Here is a 20,638-nt window from a genome sequence, read left to right as displayed (position 1 = left end):
CTATCCTGTATAGCTTGAGGGTCATGCACATCAATTGCTCAGATTTTAGTAATTTTAATTTAAGGTGTCAAGTTGCTCCTGTCACTTCTATTGTACTGTGAGAATTTGATTTCATGTCCTATTCAGCCTACTGATTGAGATTAGTATTACCCAAGTCACAATGGACTAGTATGTGCAGGCCCTCTTAATTTAAATTGACATCAAATTAAAGTCTAATTAGATCCAAACACCATTATGTCAGTGGTACGAAGTTTTTTAATGCTGTATCAGAGTGCCACAGGGTAATTATGTGGCAAGAACTAAAGGTCTTCACTTGAGCTTTCCGAGCCCAATACCCAATTACAGATGCCTATGCGCCTGACCTACTGTGGAGGCACAAGCAATTAAGAACAGCCACAGAATCTATGGAAGATCGCCACTTCCCATACACATTCACAGCCAGGAGAACGTCTTCGTCTCCCAAACTATATGCATTACATACGGAAATAAGTCGCGCAAGCGGAGCATTTCACTGTTCCACAACGTATGACAATAGATTTGATTCTTTCATCATGCATTAAAATTATTCATCTAGTTAAGATTTAAAAGCTTGTATTTTCGAGAAACCATTCAAAGCTCTCTGCTTTTCAACTTCTTCTGCTCAAGGACCTGAACACTTTTTTTCCCACTTGTTTAAATTTGCATCTCAAACTGCATCCCAAAAGGTTACAGTAAAAGTTGCATGTGTTGTTGTTGTTGTTGTTGTTGTTGTTGTTGTTGTGTTTGAAAAAGGCAGAAAAGACCAGAGATTAACTCTTTACTAGCAGTACCCTTATCTTATGAATGCTAGATAACTGAGAAGATCAAACACAGCTAGTATAAAGATTTTATGCAGAAGAAGTAGATTTTTAAAACATGTAAGATTGCATTATATCTTCTGGACCACCGCCTTGCCGACGTGGGGATCCAGGGCACAGTCCTTCAATGGTTGCGCTCGTTTCTCTCTGGTCGGGGACAGAGGGTGGCGCTTGGGGGGGAATTGTCATCGCGCCACTCCTTGGTGTGTGGAGTACCTCAGGGTGCGATACTCTCCCCAATGCTTTTCAACATCTTTACGCGCCCCCTCGCCCAGCTTGTCTGGAGTTTTGGGCTGGGTTGCCATCAGTATGCTGATGACACCCAACTCTATCTGTTGATGGATGGCCATCCTGACTCGGCCCCAGACACACTGACCAGATGTTTGGAAGCTGTGGCTGGATGGTTACGTGGGAGCCGGTTGAAGTTAAATCCTTCAAAGACAGAGGTCCTGTGGCTGGGACAGGACGATATGGGATTGGGGGGGCAACTCCCATCTCTTGCGGGGGGCAATTAGTGCCAGCACTGTCTGTTAAGAGTTTGGGTGTAATCTTCGACACCTCCCTTTCCATGGAGGCGCAGATTGCAGCTATAACAAAGGCGGCATTTTTCCATCTCCGCCAAGCTAAGCAGTTGGCTCCTTACCTCTCTCGCCCTGACCTAGCCACTGTGATCCACGCGACAGTCACCTCCAGACTGGATTATTGTAACTCGCTCTACGTGGGGCTGCCCTTGAGACTGACCCAGAAACTCCAGCAGGTGCAGAAAGCTGCAGCGAGACTCCTTATGAGGTCTTCGCTGCGAGATCACATTCACCCGGTACTGTACCAGCTGCACTGGCTCCCGGTGGAGTACAGGATCAGGTTTAAGGTGCTGGTTTTAACCTTTAAAGCCCTATACAGCCTAGGACCCTCGTACCTACGGGACTGCCTCTCCTGGTATGTCCCACAGAGAAACTTACGGTCTTCAAATAAAAACATCTTGAAGGTCCCAGGCCACAGAGAGGTTAGGCTGGCCTCAAATAGAGCCAGGGCTTTTTCGGCTGTGGCTCCGATCTGGTGGAACACTCTGTCACAAGAGACTAGGGCCCTGCGGGACTTGACATCTTTCCGCAGGGCCTGCAAGACAGAGCTGTTCCACCAGGCCTTTGGCCAGGGCACAGCCTGACTCCCTCCCTCGGCAATCTTCGTGGAGCTCTGGCCCAATGGTTGCAAGTGGCTTGATTTGAATTAATTTTATATTGAATGATTTTAGAGTGTTGTGTTGTGTTGTACTGTTTTATTGTTGTTAGCCGCCCTGAGCCCGGCTTCGGCTGGGGAGGGCGGGATATAAATAAAAATATTATTATTATTATTATTATTAAGTCCATTTAATCCAGCACTGCATGCTCCGTCTGACAGGGGTCTCTCCAAGGTCTAAGAAAGAAGCTTTCCCCATTTTTGCTCTCTGAGGCCCTGTTTATCCAGAGATGCCAAGGACTGAACCTTGTGCATGCTAGAATGGATGACTGCCATAATTCAGTGATTTTCTCAAATGTCTTGTATGTATATATGTATGTTTATTCAATAAGATTTCTTACCCACCCTTCACCCTAAGGATCTTGAGTGGGTTACAACAATAGAATACGCAATTATAAAAATAACTAAAACCATTACAATTATAATGCACATCAAACCCCTTCCAAACGGAACAGAACAGCTGAATTGGATCTAATCAGATTTCTGTTCTGGTTAAATCCCCTCTATTTCCAATTTGTGCTTGCCACTCTCCACCCGCTATTTTCCTGAAATTCTCCATTGGGCAAATGTACAACAATCATTTGAACCTCTGAGCAGCTTTGGATATCCCCTTTGGTCATATCACCGAGTGAAGTGCTGAAGTGTCATTCAAATGCAAATTACACTCTGCTCTACCACTTATTCTCAACATCTGATCCCAGGGAGGCAGTAAAGATGACAACCCAATGTCTGGCATTAGTTCAAAGTGGATTGGTGTGAACAAGAGGGAGATGCTGCTATTCAAGAGTGCTTAAAATCTGTAAGGGTTATGTGGCCTATTCTAGGTAAGGCTGCATTCGCCTTAAAGGTCTGGGTGGTTGGTTTGGGTCTCCTTGGTGCAATAATTTCCTCACATATTCAGGTAAAGAGGACTGCCTTTTGCCAACTGGTTTACAAGCTGTAAGCATTTCTAGAGGAGACAGCCCTGGCCTCAGTTATCCATGCCTCAGTTATCGAAGCTAGATTACTGCAATACTAGCGATGCACAACCGCCTTTAAAAGATAGTCTGGAAACTTCATGTGATGCAAACCTTTTTACAGTAACATACTAAAACCTATTAGCAAATAGGAGGGCACATGGCTGGCTTTCATTTCAAAGTTGAGAGAATACAGTTACATTGATTTCAGAAACCAGAGTAAAGTCTCAAGAATATTTATTCACCATAAATACCATGTCTTAAGCTAGGTGTGATATGTGTATGTTGATTTGTCTGTAAATGTGTGCGTCATTAAAGGGTCTCATTTTGAAAAGGGGGCTCTCAATAAGTATAATGGTCTGTTAATAATTATTACTAAAAGCTGAATAACCCTGAAGGATGTACACTTTTTATTTCTATGTAAAAGAAATACTTCCCAAAGCACTCCCAAATCTTCGTGTATGAGCTTTCCTTTATCCAAAGACTGAACACCAAGAAAGTCTGTTTTCCTTGCAAGCACTTTGGAGTAAATATAGTCTTTAAGAATAATAAGAGTAATAAGCTGTAACAGGAAAATCAAAGTTTCTTATGGATCTTAAAGACTAACTCAATGCACTAATGCAATTTCTTTTAACTAGAGAGCTGGATTAGTTAAGTCATTAGAAAGATAATAACGCCACATGTGGTATCATGGAAGCTGATCTGTAACCAGCAAGAGTTGGCTGTTTTTAGTCCCAGCTTGCAGTTCTGGACATGCTGATTCCTAGTGACTTAACTCCTAGGTGTCATGGGCTTTGAAGACACTCAAACTCAGGATGCAAGGGAGAAACGTGCTAAGAGGAAGGCAAATCCACACTGTGATCAACTCCCACCGGGAAACCAATATCCCTACTATGGAAGGATGTGTGGATCCAGAATTGGCCTCCACAGTCACTTACAGAATCAATGTTAAAACCGTGTTTATGGAAGACAATCTTACTCAGCTACAAGTGATCGCCGAAGAAGAAGAAGATACTTAACCATAATGGTTAGGCTCTAATGCTTCTGAATACCAGTTGATGGAAACCAAAGGGGGGAAAGTGTTATTGTGCTTGGGTCCTGCTTGAGAGGCTATAAGAACAGGATAGTGGACTAGTTGGCCATTGGCTTGATCCAACAAGCTCTTCTTATGTTTATTACAATTGATTGGATGGCTGCATGGGTAGCATAAAAATATGTTCATTTTTAACCTCACTCACCTAATAAGAGTCGCCACTACCACTTCCCTGTTCACTTCACACATCTAATGAAGTGGGCTCCTGCCTACAAAAGCTTATGAACCAATAGATTTGTTAGCCGTTAAGGTTCCAGCAGACACTTGGCTTTAAAAAATTTAAAATTGTATATACTCATGCACACAAACACCTGCCATGAATTATTTCAATGAGCAGGAAACATCCTCACAGATTGTTCACTAACTGCATAAAGACATCGAAGCAACCCTTTAATTACCATGCTCCTTTATAAGCAGTCTGTCAATTTAGGTCCTCCACAAATGGCACCTCATGGCACAACAACACACTAGGAACCATTCTTTCTTGTCCCAAACCTATTACACCTTTCAGCTAGTTTAACAGGTAGCTTTCTTTGACACTGGACTACAAGATCGCCATTCCTGCAACAATACAGGAGCAAGGCCAACTTTTATACATATGGACAAAATTGGAGGCTTGAACTCTAAAGTCAATGGAAAGTAGGGGGTTAAGTAAAGCACTTGAATTAATGTGTGGAGGCTTATTGACAAAAAACATACTGCCCAAAGCTCAATCTGTGCCGAATCTGGAACACTTAAATACAAAACTGGGGGAACAGAGGGTAAATTAAGATTTCCCCCACTTTCTTCTCACTCAATGCTGGGTTCTCTAGCAACCGTGGCAACTTAAAACAGTGGTTAACATCCCCTCGGCTAAATTAATGAAAAACGTCAACAAAAGATCATTAAGACTCTGTGTTAATGGAACGCTAAAAGGCATTAGGCTTTTCATAACTCACGAGTGGGTGACAGGTATCTTTGGGCATAAAAAAAAAAGTTGGCAAAGAGACAGTAATCTTACGACACCCTTAAACTGTGGGTCCCCCACAGGGAACTTGGTGTGCTACTACCATTCTCTGGAAAAACTTCAGACTCTGCCAAGCCCCGGCAAAACTCATTTATCTTGTCGTAGAGAGCAGCCGAGCATACACTTCCAGCTGACAGAGTGGCACTTTTTCACCACACACCACTGCCTGATCTGGAACATTCTGCTCCCTCCGTGGGTCTCAATCAACGGAAATACTGTAATGCTAGCACTCCTCATTAGGACGAACAGCTGTCTCCCCAGTCACACAGAGACACAAAACTGTTTTGCATAACAATCTGCTGAAATTTCACACTCATGGGGGGAAAAAATATGATGCAGAAAATGCTGGACCATGAAATGCTGATGCGGTGTGCTGTTTGGAACCGCTTCAAAAAAATTAACACTGCAGTGCCCATTTCACTCACACAGCATGATATTTTAGACAGGGTTGCCGGTGCATTGTGGGGGGTGGGGGGTGGAGAGAGAACCAGATAAATCCATTACATTCTGGGAAGAGGTATGCCTGCTGCAAAATGCTAACATGTCGAGGCAGAGATTGCAACTGGTTTAAATGGTAGTTCGTGAATAATTACCATTTCCCTGGCATGAAGTAATCCTTATTGATCAAACGGCAAACGTTAGCAAAGTTAGCCATTCAGAAACATAATGCTAATGGTGAAGAATACGTGCAGAAACATTTGGCTGGCGGGCGGGAGAAACATGAGGACGAACTCTGAGTGGGGGAAAGTCAGCCTGACCAAGTTGCCAACCATCAGAATATATACCCCCACCCCACCCCTAAATCATCGTTAAAATGAATGGGGGCTTTTGAAAACAAGAAGCTCCTATGTAAGTTCTGTTATCAAAGGACGCAGTAATGGTGAGGAATGCACAGGGCTATGCCATCGCTGATGAAGCATTCCAGGCAGATTGGTAGATGTGGACACATATGTCCTATATCTGACACAGCATATGTAGAGAACCAGTAACACGAGGCCTACTGTCACCTATTCCATGGAAGTGAAATCAGACTGGGTGGGAAGAGATGTGGACCACTGCCCTGGCCTCCCACTGCTCCAGATCCTTCTGTGGCCAGTTAGGTCAATACATGTGTACATGTGTCAAAGCACATCCAAAGCCTTGCTGTTGTTATATGCATGGATACAGAAGAAGAAATGGGATTTGAATGTTGAATATCTACCTCCGCATAAATTTAAGCTAAAGGGTTTTCTTTCCAAGAATCTAAGAAATGCCAAGGTTCCCAAAATCTCATTAGGATTTTACTTACAAGCTACTATACCATATAGACCAGGCAACTGTTCAAGATAAACTGAAACATGTATGTGTCATTAAGGAAAAACACCATTCTTCCCTAACTACTCCTATCACAGAAAAGTCTTAAATATAGATTTTTCACCCCACAGATAAAGATGAGTAACTCACATTTTGTGGGGAGGTCACTGCTTTCAAACAATAATTCAGTCTTGAGTACACATGCACTTATGTATTAGAGTATTCAGTGAGACCAAGTGATTATATCCAAGATCAGGGCATCAATCTTGCATTTCTCTACAGTGTACAAGCTTCCTGGCCTACAAACGAATGTTAAAATGTTTGCAGAAGCTTATGTATGAATTTCCCTTTTCAAAGCAACTAAGCCTGCAATCATAACCACACTTAACTGGAAATAAGCCCCACTGAATTCAATAGGACTTACTTCTGATTAGAAATGTTTAGGATTGCAATGCAAGTTCTGATTCCAGTTTTGGTTCTTTCTTAGTAAACATGCATTAGTAAGATGTATTTTTAAAAAACAAAATCTCATCCTGGTATCCTTATTTTCTAGCAAGAATAAACACAGCTGAATTTTCTTAGCCTTAGTCACACTCTCCCTTGCAAACACCCTCTTATTATCCAGTGTTGAAAAACTTGCCATGTCAAGCCTTGTTTTATATTTTAATCCTGAAGTACTACATATACCAGTATCATGTGGAAGTTTCCAACCATCACTTTCTTACATCAAGTGTCACCAAGCCACAGAAGCAAACATTTTCTACCTGCACTTAATCCTTCATGCTGATCTTTCTTATCTAGAGAAAAAAAATATATGTTTCTAAAACACACAAATTTAAGCTAAGGCACCCGAAAAATCCTATTGAAAAAAACCATGTAACTTAAATTTTAAAAAACTAAACCGCAAATTGCTTTGTTTTATAGTCTACATAGCTAAGCTTCCCATTCTTTATAGAAACTGCGTATGCCTGAAATGTTAAAGATAGTGTTTTTCAGGTTTAAAAACAGAATTAAGGCGCCATCTGCTGGAACACATCCAGATTATTCAACCCAAATTGGTTAATTAATTTTTAACCACAGCTGTAGAAAGCATAGCTTGCATCTGTAAATCAAAAAGCTTAAAAATTTGCAGTTGCCCACTTGTCTGGGGCAGCAAATTTGCTAGCCCTATCTTTCAGAACAAAGAAAACTGCACAATTTCACAGAAGAAACTGGATGAAAGCACTTAAGGGTCCCATAGATCACTTACCGTATTTTTTGCACCATAACACTTACTTTTTTCCTCCTAGAAAGTAAGGGGAAATGTCTGTGCGTGTTATGGAGGGAATGCCTACGGGTGGCATGCCTACGGATTTTCCTCCTCTAAAAACTACTTGCGTGTTATGGTCGGGTGCGTGTTATAGAGCGAAAAATACGGTAGGTTTTTGTTTTTTTTAATGTACCAAACATATTTTGTGTTATCTGCTTTTTTACAACAGAAAACATATATGTGCACACATTAAAATGGAGTAAATAGGCACAGAATCATCAGATTGGATCCACAGAACTGTGAGGAAGCAAAAGCTCTTCTGCAAATACTCGCACGAGGCTTCACAATGCAACATTGACACAGGCAGGTTCAGCTACCACTTGTGCATGATTCTTAGTCTTTAGTTTTACTTTTCTACATGAGATGTAAAACAGTGCTTCTGTCACTGGGAAGCGCCACCGATTTGTGGAAGGGATCTAATCCAATATATATAATATAATAGATAACCGATAGATCTTTACCATCTAACGGAACTACCCTTTTAGCATCAAGAGATGCATCTTTAATTAAAAGGATGTTCCTTCATTATAAAACTAATTTCATAAATTTAGTTTGAAAAGAGAGACGTATTAAATGTGCTATATTATTGCACCCTGGAGAGGCTCAAAGAAAACTTATGAACCAGTCTTCTATATAGCATCTTTGGGTTTAATCAGCTACCATGTAGCACGTAAACATAAGCCAGCTCAGTTGTTACTTGACCCTGGATTCTGCCTGGGATGAGAGCAAGCCTCAAGTGTACATGCTCCAGCCATCATGGGAGGAAATATCTCAACTAGGCAATCTAGTGTTTATTTCCACCAAAGGTCTTCCTGACCCCAAGAGCTAAATCTTGTTACAAAAGTTTTTCAGAGTGCCTACGTACACACTGAGCTGCACAAAATCAAGCGATAACAGATGAAGAGACAGATATACATGAGGATGTATATCTGAATCATGAGGATGGTGTGTAGGACTTTTCGCTTGTAGACTAACATGACTACTCCCTGTTTAAAGGCAAATTCCTAATTCATTGATATAGTGGGCTACAGATAAAGAAGCAGACAGCCACGAACAAAATGAAAGAATGTTGTCTGGAGATAAATGATCACTAAAGTTACTGTCAAAGTATTCCTTCGGGTGATACCAAATATCGCTAGGCTGCCAATCCATAAAAAGTGTTTGTCCTGTATACATCTAGTATCTTGATCATGCATACAATACAAATTGTTTTGTCAGTAGCTTCCACTTTACTGGAATCACTGGAGGGAATTTTGATATTACTAGCTCAAAAAATGCAACAAGCTGTGCTTTTCAAGTAGGAATTTCATCTGATCAGGGCAGGGGAGAGAGAACAGTTTTGGGGCACCGACATAATCACTTGTAGCTTCTAAGGAAACCAGCTTTTGAGTCTTTGGTACAAATGTTATTTTCCACCTTCATATGCTAAGTCTCGTTTTTAGCCTACCACATCTAGAGAACCTTAAAGAGTTAACCTGGGTGGTTTCTGAAGACAGTACACACAGCACACAACTCATTACTCTCACAGTCCCTCTCCTAAGCCATGTAGAATATCCTAGGCAGGAAGTTTAAAGCACTGTCATTAATACGGTTCACAGCACACAAAGCTAAAGTAGGCAACACAAGTAGGCTGTTGTAAGAGAGGTGGAGAGCTTTGATAAATTTGAAAGTTAGGCACAAAGACACTTGTTAGCATAAAACTTCATTTCTACTAATGGAAGTATTCACAAAATTATAGAATTGTGGAGTTGGAAGGGACGCTGAGGGTCATCAAGTCTAACCCCTTGCAATGCAGGAATCCTATCAACCTCTTAACATACGAACACCTTTTTTATTGAGCATTCTCGATTATGTTTTACACAGGAATTCCCCTTAGAAGCCACAAAAACTGGAAAAATATGTTTACAATGAAACAGAGCTTTAGAATCCTTGTCACAAGTTCAGGAAAATGCCCTAACCACTGTTGGTTCTTTCAGGTCAAGAGGCTGTCTTCAGTGGTCTTCTGATTAAAGTCCATGCTCCCCAGAACTTCACCAAAGGTAGACTGGGTCTGAAGAATCAAGGCAAAGAGGACAACTCTCTGTAGGTTCTTATGGTCTTTCGGGACCATATGCTGTTCTCAATCAACAACATTGTCTATAGTGTACTAAATAATGGTTTGATGCCCACCATCCCCAGCTACCTCAGAGCACAAGGGACATTTCATTGACACCAAGGATATGATCCTCCTTCCCAATACTCATGGTGACCCTTGCCAAAGTGTCAAACAGTAAACTGACCCCAGACGGACCTTCCAAATAAGGGCCAATGCTATGTTTTGACTATCCCAAACTCCGCTTTACAGATAACCACTGTACAACTAACTTGTGGGTTGGATCTTCAGCACTGATCAGTGGATGCCTCCCTCACTACAAGCAAAAATCCACATTAGCTAGATGATGTGGCTAACTAAAAAGAAAAAGAAATTATGTATATGGAGATCTGCAGTGCTCCTTACTTATGGCTAGACCTGCTAGGAAACTCTAGCACATTTGTAGGATGCTAATAGACTGGTAATAGACAGAAAATTATGAAAGAAAGAGGTTGTTTTTAATGCGTTCACCTCTATTTCTTGGTGTAAAAAGTTGCCATTATGGAATTCAATTTGTCCGAAAGGTAATTACACAGCTAATTACAGTGCTAACAAAGCAGCTTTTTAACTTAAGCAGCACTAAAAACTACAGTTGGGGGGGAAGCCTAGCTTTTTCATCTAAAGCAGATGCCTAGAAATGTTGACACCTCTCATTCCTTAAACTATTTATTATTATTCAGTAAGCTTAAATGCCATACTACAGCAAGGCTGACAGTTTACAGGAGCATGCAGTTATATATGACATACAAAATAAAAACAATTAACAGGGATATAGGACTCTAGCGCATAACCCAGTTCAGCTAAAAGCTTATTGAAACAGGGTGTCCACCTGTCACTTGAAGGTCATAAAGGCAGAGGAGTTGGTAAAACTTCCTGGGTAGGTATGTTGGGCACCACCACCAAGAAGGCTCCTGCTCATATGGCCAGGCACCACAGTTCGGACTGCAGAGAGAATTTATCTGGACAATCTTAAGATGTGAGGGATGGGGATATACAGAAAGAAGCTTCCTTCCGATAGGCATGATCTGTGGGATGTTAGCATCCAAAATGCACGTGTAAAGGGTTAATTGCAAGAGCTGTCATACACTCTGTGGCAGTTATGGCAGTTGGTACAGTTATGGCAGTTAGGAGAACAGTCTTAACAGTCAGAGCAACTTAAGAAACATCCACCTGCGCTGTATATTTAATCTGCAACTGCAAGCACACTTTAAAAGAGAGTGTGGTTTTTATGGGAGAGAAAAAGAGAACTAGTTAAGGGGTCAAACAGCCCAGGGCTGTCACCTGCATACTCTCCAAATGGAAACTAAGCTGTGTAGGGTCCAAAACAGCCCTTTGAATTGAGCCTAAAATCAAAAAGGTAATTACTGTAGATCTTTCAGCACCAGTTCTTTAATGCCGCCTGCACAAAGTAATATTCTTGCTACAACTTGTACAGTGCCTGTATAGAAGACCAGTGGGAGACCCAGGCAAGCTCACCTGAACTCTCTAAAGGAAAAGCAGATTAGTCAATTACTTGTGCTGACCTGTGGCATGCTGAGAGTCAGTGCGTGGATCCCACACTTCTAAGGTTTATGCTTCTGAATGTTACCTCCTTCATGGACTTTAAAGAACACTGCAGGGCATGTGATTCTACTGCCTTTACTTCTAGTCTTCCTGCCAACCGCCCCATTGTAAGTGAGCCCTGGCAAATCACCTGACATTTAACCTCAATCCTTTGTTGCTACTACTGTGAATAATTATTGCAGGGCTTTTGCATGTCATGTGCTCCATGTTTTGATAGTATCTTCCAGCTGTAATTTGAGCGGTTCCAACATTTTCCTCTTTTTTTATCTGGGGAGGATCATTATGATCTTCAAAAAAAAATTTTAAAAAATTTGCTTATGACTGCTTGCTACATGGTAACCTGGACCTAAGTCGTAGCACACACTGCAACAATAAGATTGCCACACTATCCTTCGGAAATTGAGTAGATTCATGTAGATTTGTCCCCGTTGCCTCTATCTGAGGGACTGCCAAAATCCATGACCACAGGCCATGCTGGCTGAAACTATTAAGAGTCACAGTCCAACAACATCTGAAGAGCCACAGGTTCCCAAGTTCTGTGTTAGAAGAACAGGGCTGCTCCAACATCCCCAATGGGGATGGCCGCAGGTTCCTCACACCTGTCCTGGGGTGACAGGACTTTTCCAGCAGCCTTCAAGGTGCAATGGGGGCTGCTGTTGGAAAACCAGCCCATTGTCTAATGGTGCTACCCTTTTCCATAATGCAGCATAGCTACAGTTTTTTAATGCAGCCTCTTGAAGTCTCATTCTCTGCAATAAGTAGATGGGTATCTTATCTTAATTCTCCTTGGCACTAACAAAGTTTTAATTGGGGTGGGAGAAAAGAGTTTTGATAAGAGAACATCTCAAAATGATTACTGTTAAAACCTGAAGAGGTCTGAAAGTATTTGGTACAAGTTCATCCAGATAAACACTGCAAAGAACTGAACAATGGAGGATAGTAACTCTCTCAGCACACCAGGTCTGGAACAAAAATATATACGAAGGATTAGACACATGAACTGGATTTTATATTTATAAGACGTAACACAGGTGCTGTTTGTAAGGAGGAAAAAGCTGGAAGAATGGCTTAATGGCAAGTGAAGGATGACAACTAGATACTGAATAAGAAATGATACAGCTACGGGAAGAAATGATGGACATATGTTTGCAACAGGAGAGGGAAACCTGATTTTAAGAAACTGCATTAAAGTAATTCGGTTTGATTTGAAATAATTTGGAAAAATAATAAAAATAATTATAAAAAAGAAAGTAAGCATCTTGTACAAGTAGCCCAACGCAACCAGCCTCCCGCTTAAAAACTTTAAGAAACTGCTGTCACTTACTCTGTATGGCCCTGAAAGACATTCACAGAATGGATAGAAGGGTCTCTGAAATCCCACAGGCGGAAAGTCGTGTCTCGTGATGAGGTCACCACAAGACGTTGGGTGGGATGCGTGCAACAATGTGTAAGTTCTTGGTCGTGTCCTACAACCACAGATGAAAATATTAAGGCATTGAGAATGCATGACCTTTCAATTCCACAAGCACTAGGGAGGAAAAACATCAGACACACAATTCTTCTGCTTTGGTGGCAAACAGGTGGATTGGAATTTTACTACCTACCCTAGATTCCTGGGCCATCATCGCTAACATATATTAGACTCCTCATTTCATCTAAAGGAATGCATTTAAGAGCATATAGATCCAACATTTTACCATTCCTCGGCAATACTGAATACAGTTTACTCTACAAAGATCTGCTAAGCACCAAAACAAAAATAGTCAGCCTGACTCCTGATTAACCATACAGAGATAAGAAGGGCAAGGAAGGTACTCTGAATGGGGAAATATCACCTGGCCAACAACCTGCTAAACTATCTTGGTGTGCCTTCTTCAAAAGTGCAGGGTTCATGTTTGAGGCAGATGCACTAGAAAATTCTGCATCTAAAGTAGTGCCTGACTTGCCCACGAGAAGTTAGTCTGCTCTTTGCATGTTGAGTTCTTTGTGGCTTAGACAAATTGTCGTCAAAGCTGACTTGCAGCAGCTGTTTACATTGACTGAATATAAAATTTAAGGCCTATGCTTAGAGCTGCAAAATCACAGGGCTGCAAGGAGCCACAAATCATCTAGTTCATCCCTCTACTTTAGGTACACACTGCAGTTTAATCTCCTACTAATTAACACACAACTGCCACATTACAGCTTGCCACTGGCGACAGAGCAGCTGCACACAAGTTATACCACGCCCAGTGGTATACCAAATTCCACAAAACTCTTCATTGGGCAGAAACTGGTCCAATAATCATAACCACATTACACGTTTCATTTCTTATGTCTAGTTAATTGAAGGCTTTGGTTGCACATCTGATGACAATCCGTGATATATTAAGCTTCTGTGGCTAGTATAGCAGGTGGAAAATAGCTATAGGAGAAAGCTACATAAGCAGAATGGCCATCTTGGCCCATGTTTTGTGAAAAGATCTCATTTAAAATTTTTAACTGATATACATTTTGTATGAATAAAGCAACAATCTGGCCATTTCTGCTTCACATATCTGTTATTAAAGGCAACTGAACTGCCCGATCACAACAGAAAAGCAACCGCTTTGTAAACAGTTCAAGTGCTAGAAATATATTCTACACCCCTCCCCCTTGGGAGTCTGTTTTCAGACTGCACACTGACCCTTTGGGAGAAGAGAAACACGGAAGTTCAAAGAAGAAACTGGGCAACACAGAGTACAAAGGACTCTCACATTCATAATAAACAATGGGGGTTACTCTTCCTTGTCAGGAAGTTTGAATTTCTAAGCACCGTGTTAACAGTGGCAGCCTAGAACCCACAATAAGCCTATGAAACAAACGGACAAAAATGAAACTTCCACACAAAGAGGTACCTGTCAGAGAGTGCACCAGTTCAGATGTCTCCACATCATACAGGTTTGCTGTTCTATCCCATGAAGCTGTCACAGCTTGCTTCCCTCCAACTAGCCAATCAGCTGCTATGACTACACCTTGGTGGCTTTTTAGGAAAGTTAAAGGAGCCCGGATGGTGGGACAATCACTAGAACCATCTCCATCTCCTTCAGGTTCATCTTTATCAGAGAACTCAACTTCATCTTCTCCAGACATTTGCTGTTAATTTTGAAAATATTTAACATGTATTAAAACTGCCCAAGTTGAATGTGGCTTCCATGATCCTTAATGCGGGGTTAATCTATCACAAACACAAGGGTTTCTGCTATCGGGATTCCCACTGTGCAATATAATGCCCAAAGCAGGTAATCTGGGAGACAGCTAGTGAGTCAGATTTAATGAGGCAAAGGATAGCTGAGCTGTTGAGTGTGTCCCTATTAGCATAGTCTCAACAACAAAAGAGGAGGAGATACTTGAAGAAGACATGGGATATAGGAAGTAAGTTCAATGCTGAGGGATATTTACTCCCACATAAACAAATGAAAATATTCACTCTTTTCAGATTGTAAATTTGTTTGGGGCCTTTTGAGATAAATTGCAAATCAGCAGTAGGGTTTTTAAAAATGTCTTCTGAAGTAGGTATGAGGAAGCTGGGCCCTCTTGGTGTTGTCAATATATTTTCCTTGAAGATCTTATGCAAATCTTGATTAAACAGTCATGCCCTGCAGTAGTATAGTGATGGGCATGTCCCCCTCTGTTGCATGAGGAACTGACTGCAAGCAACATAGCTGGTGGATTAACTACAGAGTGGCTGTGAATGCTAAGGGAGCATTATCAGCAGTGCCTGTTAGTAGTGTTAATACTGAGTTTCTAAGGGCAGAGGTAACATACCAACTAGCTTCCACTGAAGCTATCAATTAACAGCCACCTGAGCAGAGCTGCAGGGTGAGGCTGAAGGAATTTATGACACAGTCCACCTAGACGATGGTGCGCCAAAAAACATGTAGCAGCAATGAAAAATGTAATCAGCAAAATGCTAAGTAGGGAAATAATAATCACAAATTGTTTTAAAGGATGCATATTCTCAAATAGGTTAATATACTATTGCAAAGTTTTAAAATGCAGCATAAAACTTTTTTTCAATATCCAGCATCAAACTGGAGTTAAATCACTTACATTACAGTCTGCGGTAGGCTGAGGTGTGGGCAACTGGACCATGTACCTCCAGATATGAGCTGTCTGATCTCCTGAAGCTGCAGAGAAAGTTGAAAGAATATGGAAATATAGTAGATAATTCAGATGTCACACTCCCGATCCTCTAAACTATGGTACAGAGGATTTGGAACAAGTTGTGAGTTAGAGTGCTTTCTGTCCCACCAGTCCCCTTTCCTTTTCTCCCGTCCTTCATGCAAAACCTCTGGGTTTCCTCAAACCACGGTTTACCATAATGTATGAACAGGCAAATAGTTTTAACTGAAGTTTCAAACGATGGTTTGATCCTAGTTTACAAAACTGGCTTGCTCAAACTGTAACTTGCTGGTTTGCACATCAAGGTCAAATGGTGTTTGAGGAACCAGGTAAGAGGTGGGAGAAGGAAAGCTTGAACTTGTTCTCACTGCTTCAAACCAAAGAGGATCAGTGGTAAGGTCATTGCATTTTTACCATTTTAACTCAAATGCCTAAGTTACTTATGCATAAATAATACTTACTTTTGAACAAATACTGCTGCTGACCACTTAGTTAACATTCAGCCTAAATTAAATGTTCCATTATTTGGGGACTACACAATGTTCAATTAAGCAAAGAGAATGAAGCCAGCATGTTCAATTTACACATACACATACACACAAACTCTCTCTCACACACACATTTTAACACCTAGTCATACATATAAATAATTTGCACGTATTGAGAGGATTTTTTGGTAAACCACTTGGAGGTTTTATTTACAGTTAAGAGGCCATACAAGCTTTATATAAACAAACAAACAAACAAACAAACAAACATTCACCCCTTCCTCAGTATCAGTCTTCCTTGCTGCTGCATTCCAATGCAAGTTTCAATGTGTGTGCAAGTTCAGGAAACCTTCCAACATCCCTTCCCTCCCTCCTTAATGGCATTGTAAACAATTTTATGTCGTCTATGCAGCCAAAAAATAATTGCATCACTCCTTAGGAGGTAGGGTACGGGATGACCTGTAAATGCCTATAATACACACAGATTACAGAATTTTAAAAATTCTGCAGCTTCTTCCTTTTTGACCCTAAAGTTAATTACCTTTAAGTCAACAGATAAAAGTGCAAGCACCCCATATCTCATACACAGGCATATTTAAATAGAGCATGGCCAAAGAAAAGAGATATAAAACCTTGTTAAGGTAAGTGAGTCAGGAGAACAGAATGCTCTGGAGAAGATGCTCAGAGCTAGAGCACACATTTTTATTCCCAGGTTCAATCTCAGGCATCTCCAAGCAGGATGGGGAAAGATTCCTGTTTGTAACCCAGAGAGCCAACGATATTCCATGCAGAGTAGACAACAATGAGTTAGGTCAACTGATGATGGCAGCCCTGTTAAGGGAATCTTTTAATGTTTAGTAGATTATTGTATTTTAGTGTTCTGTTGGAAGCTGCCCAGAGTGGCTGGGGAAACCCAGCCAGATGGGCGGGGTATAAATAATAAATTATTATTATTATTATTATTATTATTATTATTATGCGGAATGGAGGGGGGATTTGGGAAAGACAGTACATCTTCACATGGCACAAAGCTAAACTGTGGGATTCACTGCAACGAGACATGGTGACAGCCACTAAGTTAAAACAAAATAAAAAAATTCCTTCCAGTAGCACCTTAAAGACCAACTAAGTTAGTTCTTGGTATGAGCTTTCGTGTGCATGCACACTTCTTCAGCTACACACGAAAGCTCATACCAAGAACTAACTTAGTTGGTCTTTAAGGTGCTACTGGAAGGAATTTTTTTATTTTGTTTTGACTATGGCAGACCAACACGGCTACCTATCTGTAACAGCCACTAAGTTAGATGGCTTTAAAGGGAATTAGACAAATTCATGGAGGACCAGGGCATCAATGGCTAATAGTCATGATAGCCATATGCTACCTACAAAATCACAAGCACTGGAAAGGGCTATTGTCCTCATGCCCTGCTTGTGGGCTTCTTGGCACTCTGGGAACAAGCTGCAGGGTCAAATAGGCCTTTAGTGTTATCCAACAAAGCTGCTCTTAGGATGTGAATAGTCCGACTTGGTATTAGGTGGCTTCCTATACAGTACTAACCTTACAGAGGTAATCAGCAAACACACACATGAAGCAAGTGGTAAATTGACCATTCATTCCTAAGAACATTGTGAATATTATTCTGTGAGCCCAAGATAATGCCATACCTGTAAGAGCCACTTGTTCCGTCGGATGAAACTTTATGGAATTTACTGTTTTTAAGAAAAACAACACCACAATTATTATGACAACCAATCCACAGGAAGTCCACACTGTACGTGTAGCTAAACATAGGGGCAGGGGGCACATCTGGACCTCCACTGTGATTTAAGATCTGTTCAGTGGTTTGTGGGAGGGCTGGGATGTACTTTAGTCATTTCAGAACCTAGGAGTTAAAATATATGCTTGCAGTTTGATCAGTGTCTAGTGTCATTGTGGCGTGAGGAATAACTTAAAGATAGAACTCCAGTGATTCTAGTGATATCTCAGAAGCAAGAGGACTAATGGTGGGGAATGTTCTTGTAGAAAATCCCAGAGCAAAGATTTCCAGCAAGAAGAATGGTGCTTGTTGGATCCAGTAAGAGATATTCTACAAACGATGCAAACTGAGTTAGCACAATTCCAGATTTTTCTGCTTTACACTGCAAGGGAAGGAGAGGGGAAATGATCCCCAATGCAAAAAAAAAGAACTCCCCATATCCAATTTAGCTAGCACATCAATGGAAATAGACTGAGTGCACTAGCTCACTATAAGCAGTGACCTTTTTACATGGAGCAGTCAGAAACCTGATTTCTCCCACTTGCATTCTGAAGTGGTAATGTTCAGAATTTTATCATCTCAGTCTGTGTAATGGGTAAAATAAATCTGATCTTCATGAGAATTTCAATAGAGTTACACAACAACTACCAAGTTTGAAATCTGAAAGCACATTTAGCAACCAAACATTTATATTGTAATTTCTTGCTTGCTCCATTGCATTTTATGGAAATGTTCAGATTATAACCACTGCGTTTCAAGTTTTTCCTTTGACTATTAATATGCTTCTCTTTGATTCAAACCATCTTAAGAAACTAGGTTGAATCCCACGGTGCACTTACATTCATCAAAGGGACACCTTCACCAATGAAAGAGGAGGAAATGTTCCTCATCCTTCTCCCCAAAAATATCTCCTGGGGGGGGGGTTGAGAAAGCCTCCAGAATATGGGGAAAGGTGACACAAAGGAATGCAATGGGGAAAGGGGAAATTGGCAGAAATTAGTGAAAGCCTCTGCCATACAAAACACTTTTCTGCAAATTGAAGAACTCCTTCAGTTCGCAGAAGGGAACAATTGGATTCAACCCAGTGGCTTTTGCATACTAAAACCATACATCTATGCATGCCATTGCAGGAAGAAATTATACATAAAGTTATTTTTCTGACATTCCTGTTCAACAGCAGGGATTTCATCTCACCTGATCCGGCATGCCCACCGTATTTCACAAGGCACTTCCCTGTTTCTATGCTCCAAAGCAAAGCAGTGTGATCTGTCAGAATTAAAAAGGAAGGGAAATGAAAGAAAAATGCTTTAATTTAGGCAATGGAGGCCCTGCAGAATTATAGTGACAGGTAACAAAGCATACAGCTACCAGTGAGACATGTGCTAGCAAAGTATGCTCCTGTATGTTGAGCTTGACAACAAAGGGAGTTGGAAGTTGTACATACAGTTATAAGTCAGAGAAAATGCATTTCAGGGGAGTCCTGTTCCTGTGGCTCTCAGTAGGAAGAAAACTTTTACAGTGATTGGAGGCAGCTTGTAGTTCAGGCTCATTCACACACACATGCCCATTATTTGATTTCTCCTTGCCTCAATACTCACAGCAGAATGCCTATTGGTTGCACAGAAAAACACTGATTTTGAAGTGTTCTAACTTCCCTGTGCTGTTCTACCTATGATGACTTATTCACACATGAAAAGCCCTACTTGGGGTTTCCAGTTACTCAAGTACAGCAGGATCCCTGCTGCAGACATTCATTCCCCAATGTCTAGGGCACTAGAAGACTGCAAGTATGGGGGCATATGGAAGAGGAAGGGGACGTTTCCCCCACTCCCTGCTCATGGGGGCTAAAGGGGGGGGGGAGAAAACAAGTGAGAAAGGCCTGAACCACCACCCAATTCTACAGTCATCAAGCAATGAGCATGCATGTCTGAGGCAGCCTTAGTGAATTCGGAGCTGTTGGCGAGGAAGTTAGCTGTACTTTCTTGACCAAGTGCAGGTCTCCAATTTCTCTGAATCATACCCTCCTGCTCTCTTTGATGTCCAGCAGATGGCGCTAGCGTATCTCAGATTCCTCATTTATCCTCTCTTTCAAAGATAAAAAGTTATATTGCCGTTATATGCACATTTACAGCCCCTGGCTCAAATAGCTGCCAGCATATTTCAAATTCTATGGTATTACCACTAGGCCCAATACAAGAAGTGTCCTTAGCAGGATAATCTTTCAGCAATGGAAGCACAGATAAGTCTTAAAACGGTTAACAGAAATTAGGCCATATTTCTAAAGTTTGGTTTTGGGGTCAATAGTGGGTAGGCAAAGAAAAGGAGGTGAAAGACAAACCTGAAATGGAAAAAATAAAGAAGAGAATGTAACAAGAGAAACCTGACACCTGCATAACATCTGCATTTAGATGTCCACTACCTCTTCCTGCTGTTCCCTCTTAAAGCCCGAGGTACACTATTTTTGTGACATTTTGCTTAACCTAATAAAGATACTGTCCCAGGGTATGACTTGAAGTCACTTGAGGCCACCACCTTGCTGAAGCTAAGCAGGTCTGAGTCTGGTTAGTGCCTGGATGGGAGACCTCCTGGGAACAACGCTGCTTGCTACCCTGGGTTGCATGATGGAAGAAAGGTGTGATGTCAGAATCTAAAATAAATACAATTTTTTTTTAAAGGGGCAAAGCAGCTACCTTTACTTTTTGTGTAAATGTTCTCAGTAAAACCACAATTAAGAGAGATGAATAGCAAAACAAGAAGGTATAAATGCAACAAAAAAACTGAGATCAAAACCATAATGGGGCCATATCTAGGATTTGATTAACACAAA

The 20,638-nt window shown here is 41.1% G+C and overlaps 1 protein-coding gene across 3 annotated transcripts in view; it reads right to left on the bottom strand.

Annotated features, from left to right (window-relative positions):
• WDR37 (WD repeat domain 37) overlaps window positions 1–20,638 on the bottom strand; it is a 49,653-nt gene that overhangs the window by 5,873 nt on the left and 23,142 nt on the right. For all 3 annotated transcript variants that reach the window (XM_079946916.1, XM_079946915.1, XM_079946917.1), the window contains 5 exons: window positions 19,006–19,077; window positions 17,720–17,764; window positions 15,495–15,571; window positions 14,300–14,537; window positions 12,748–12,889 (listed from right to left, as the gene is read on the bottom strand). In XM_079946916.1, the coding sequence (XP_079803042.1) occupies window positions 12,748–12,889; window positions 14,300–14,537; window positions 15,495–15,571; window positions 17,720–17,764; window positions 19,006–19,077 (574 nt within the window). The remainder of the gene's footprint in view (window positions 1–12,747; window positions 12,890–14,299; window positions 14,538–15,494; window positions 15,572–17,719; window positions 17,765–19,005; window positions 19,078–20,638) is intronic.

This window comes from Podarcis cretensis, assembly GCF_951804945.1.
Source record: "Podarcis cretensis genome assembly, chromosome: 12".
In the NCBI taxonomy this organism is placed as follows: Eukaryota; Metazoa; Chordata; class Lepidosauria; order Squamata; family Lacertidae; genus Podarcis; species Podarcis cretensis.
Note: the sequence above shows the minus strand (reverse complement) of the source record. Positions and strands in the feature narration are given on the sequence as shown.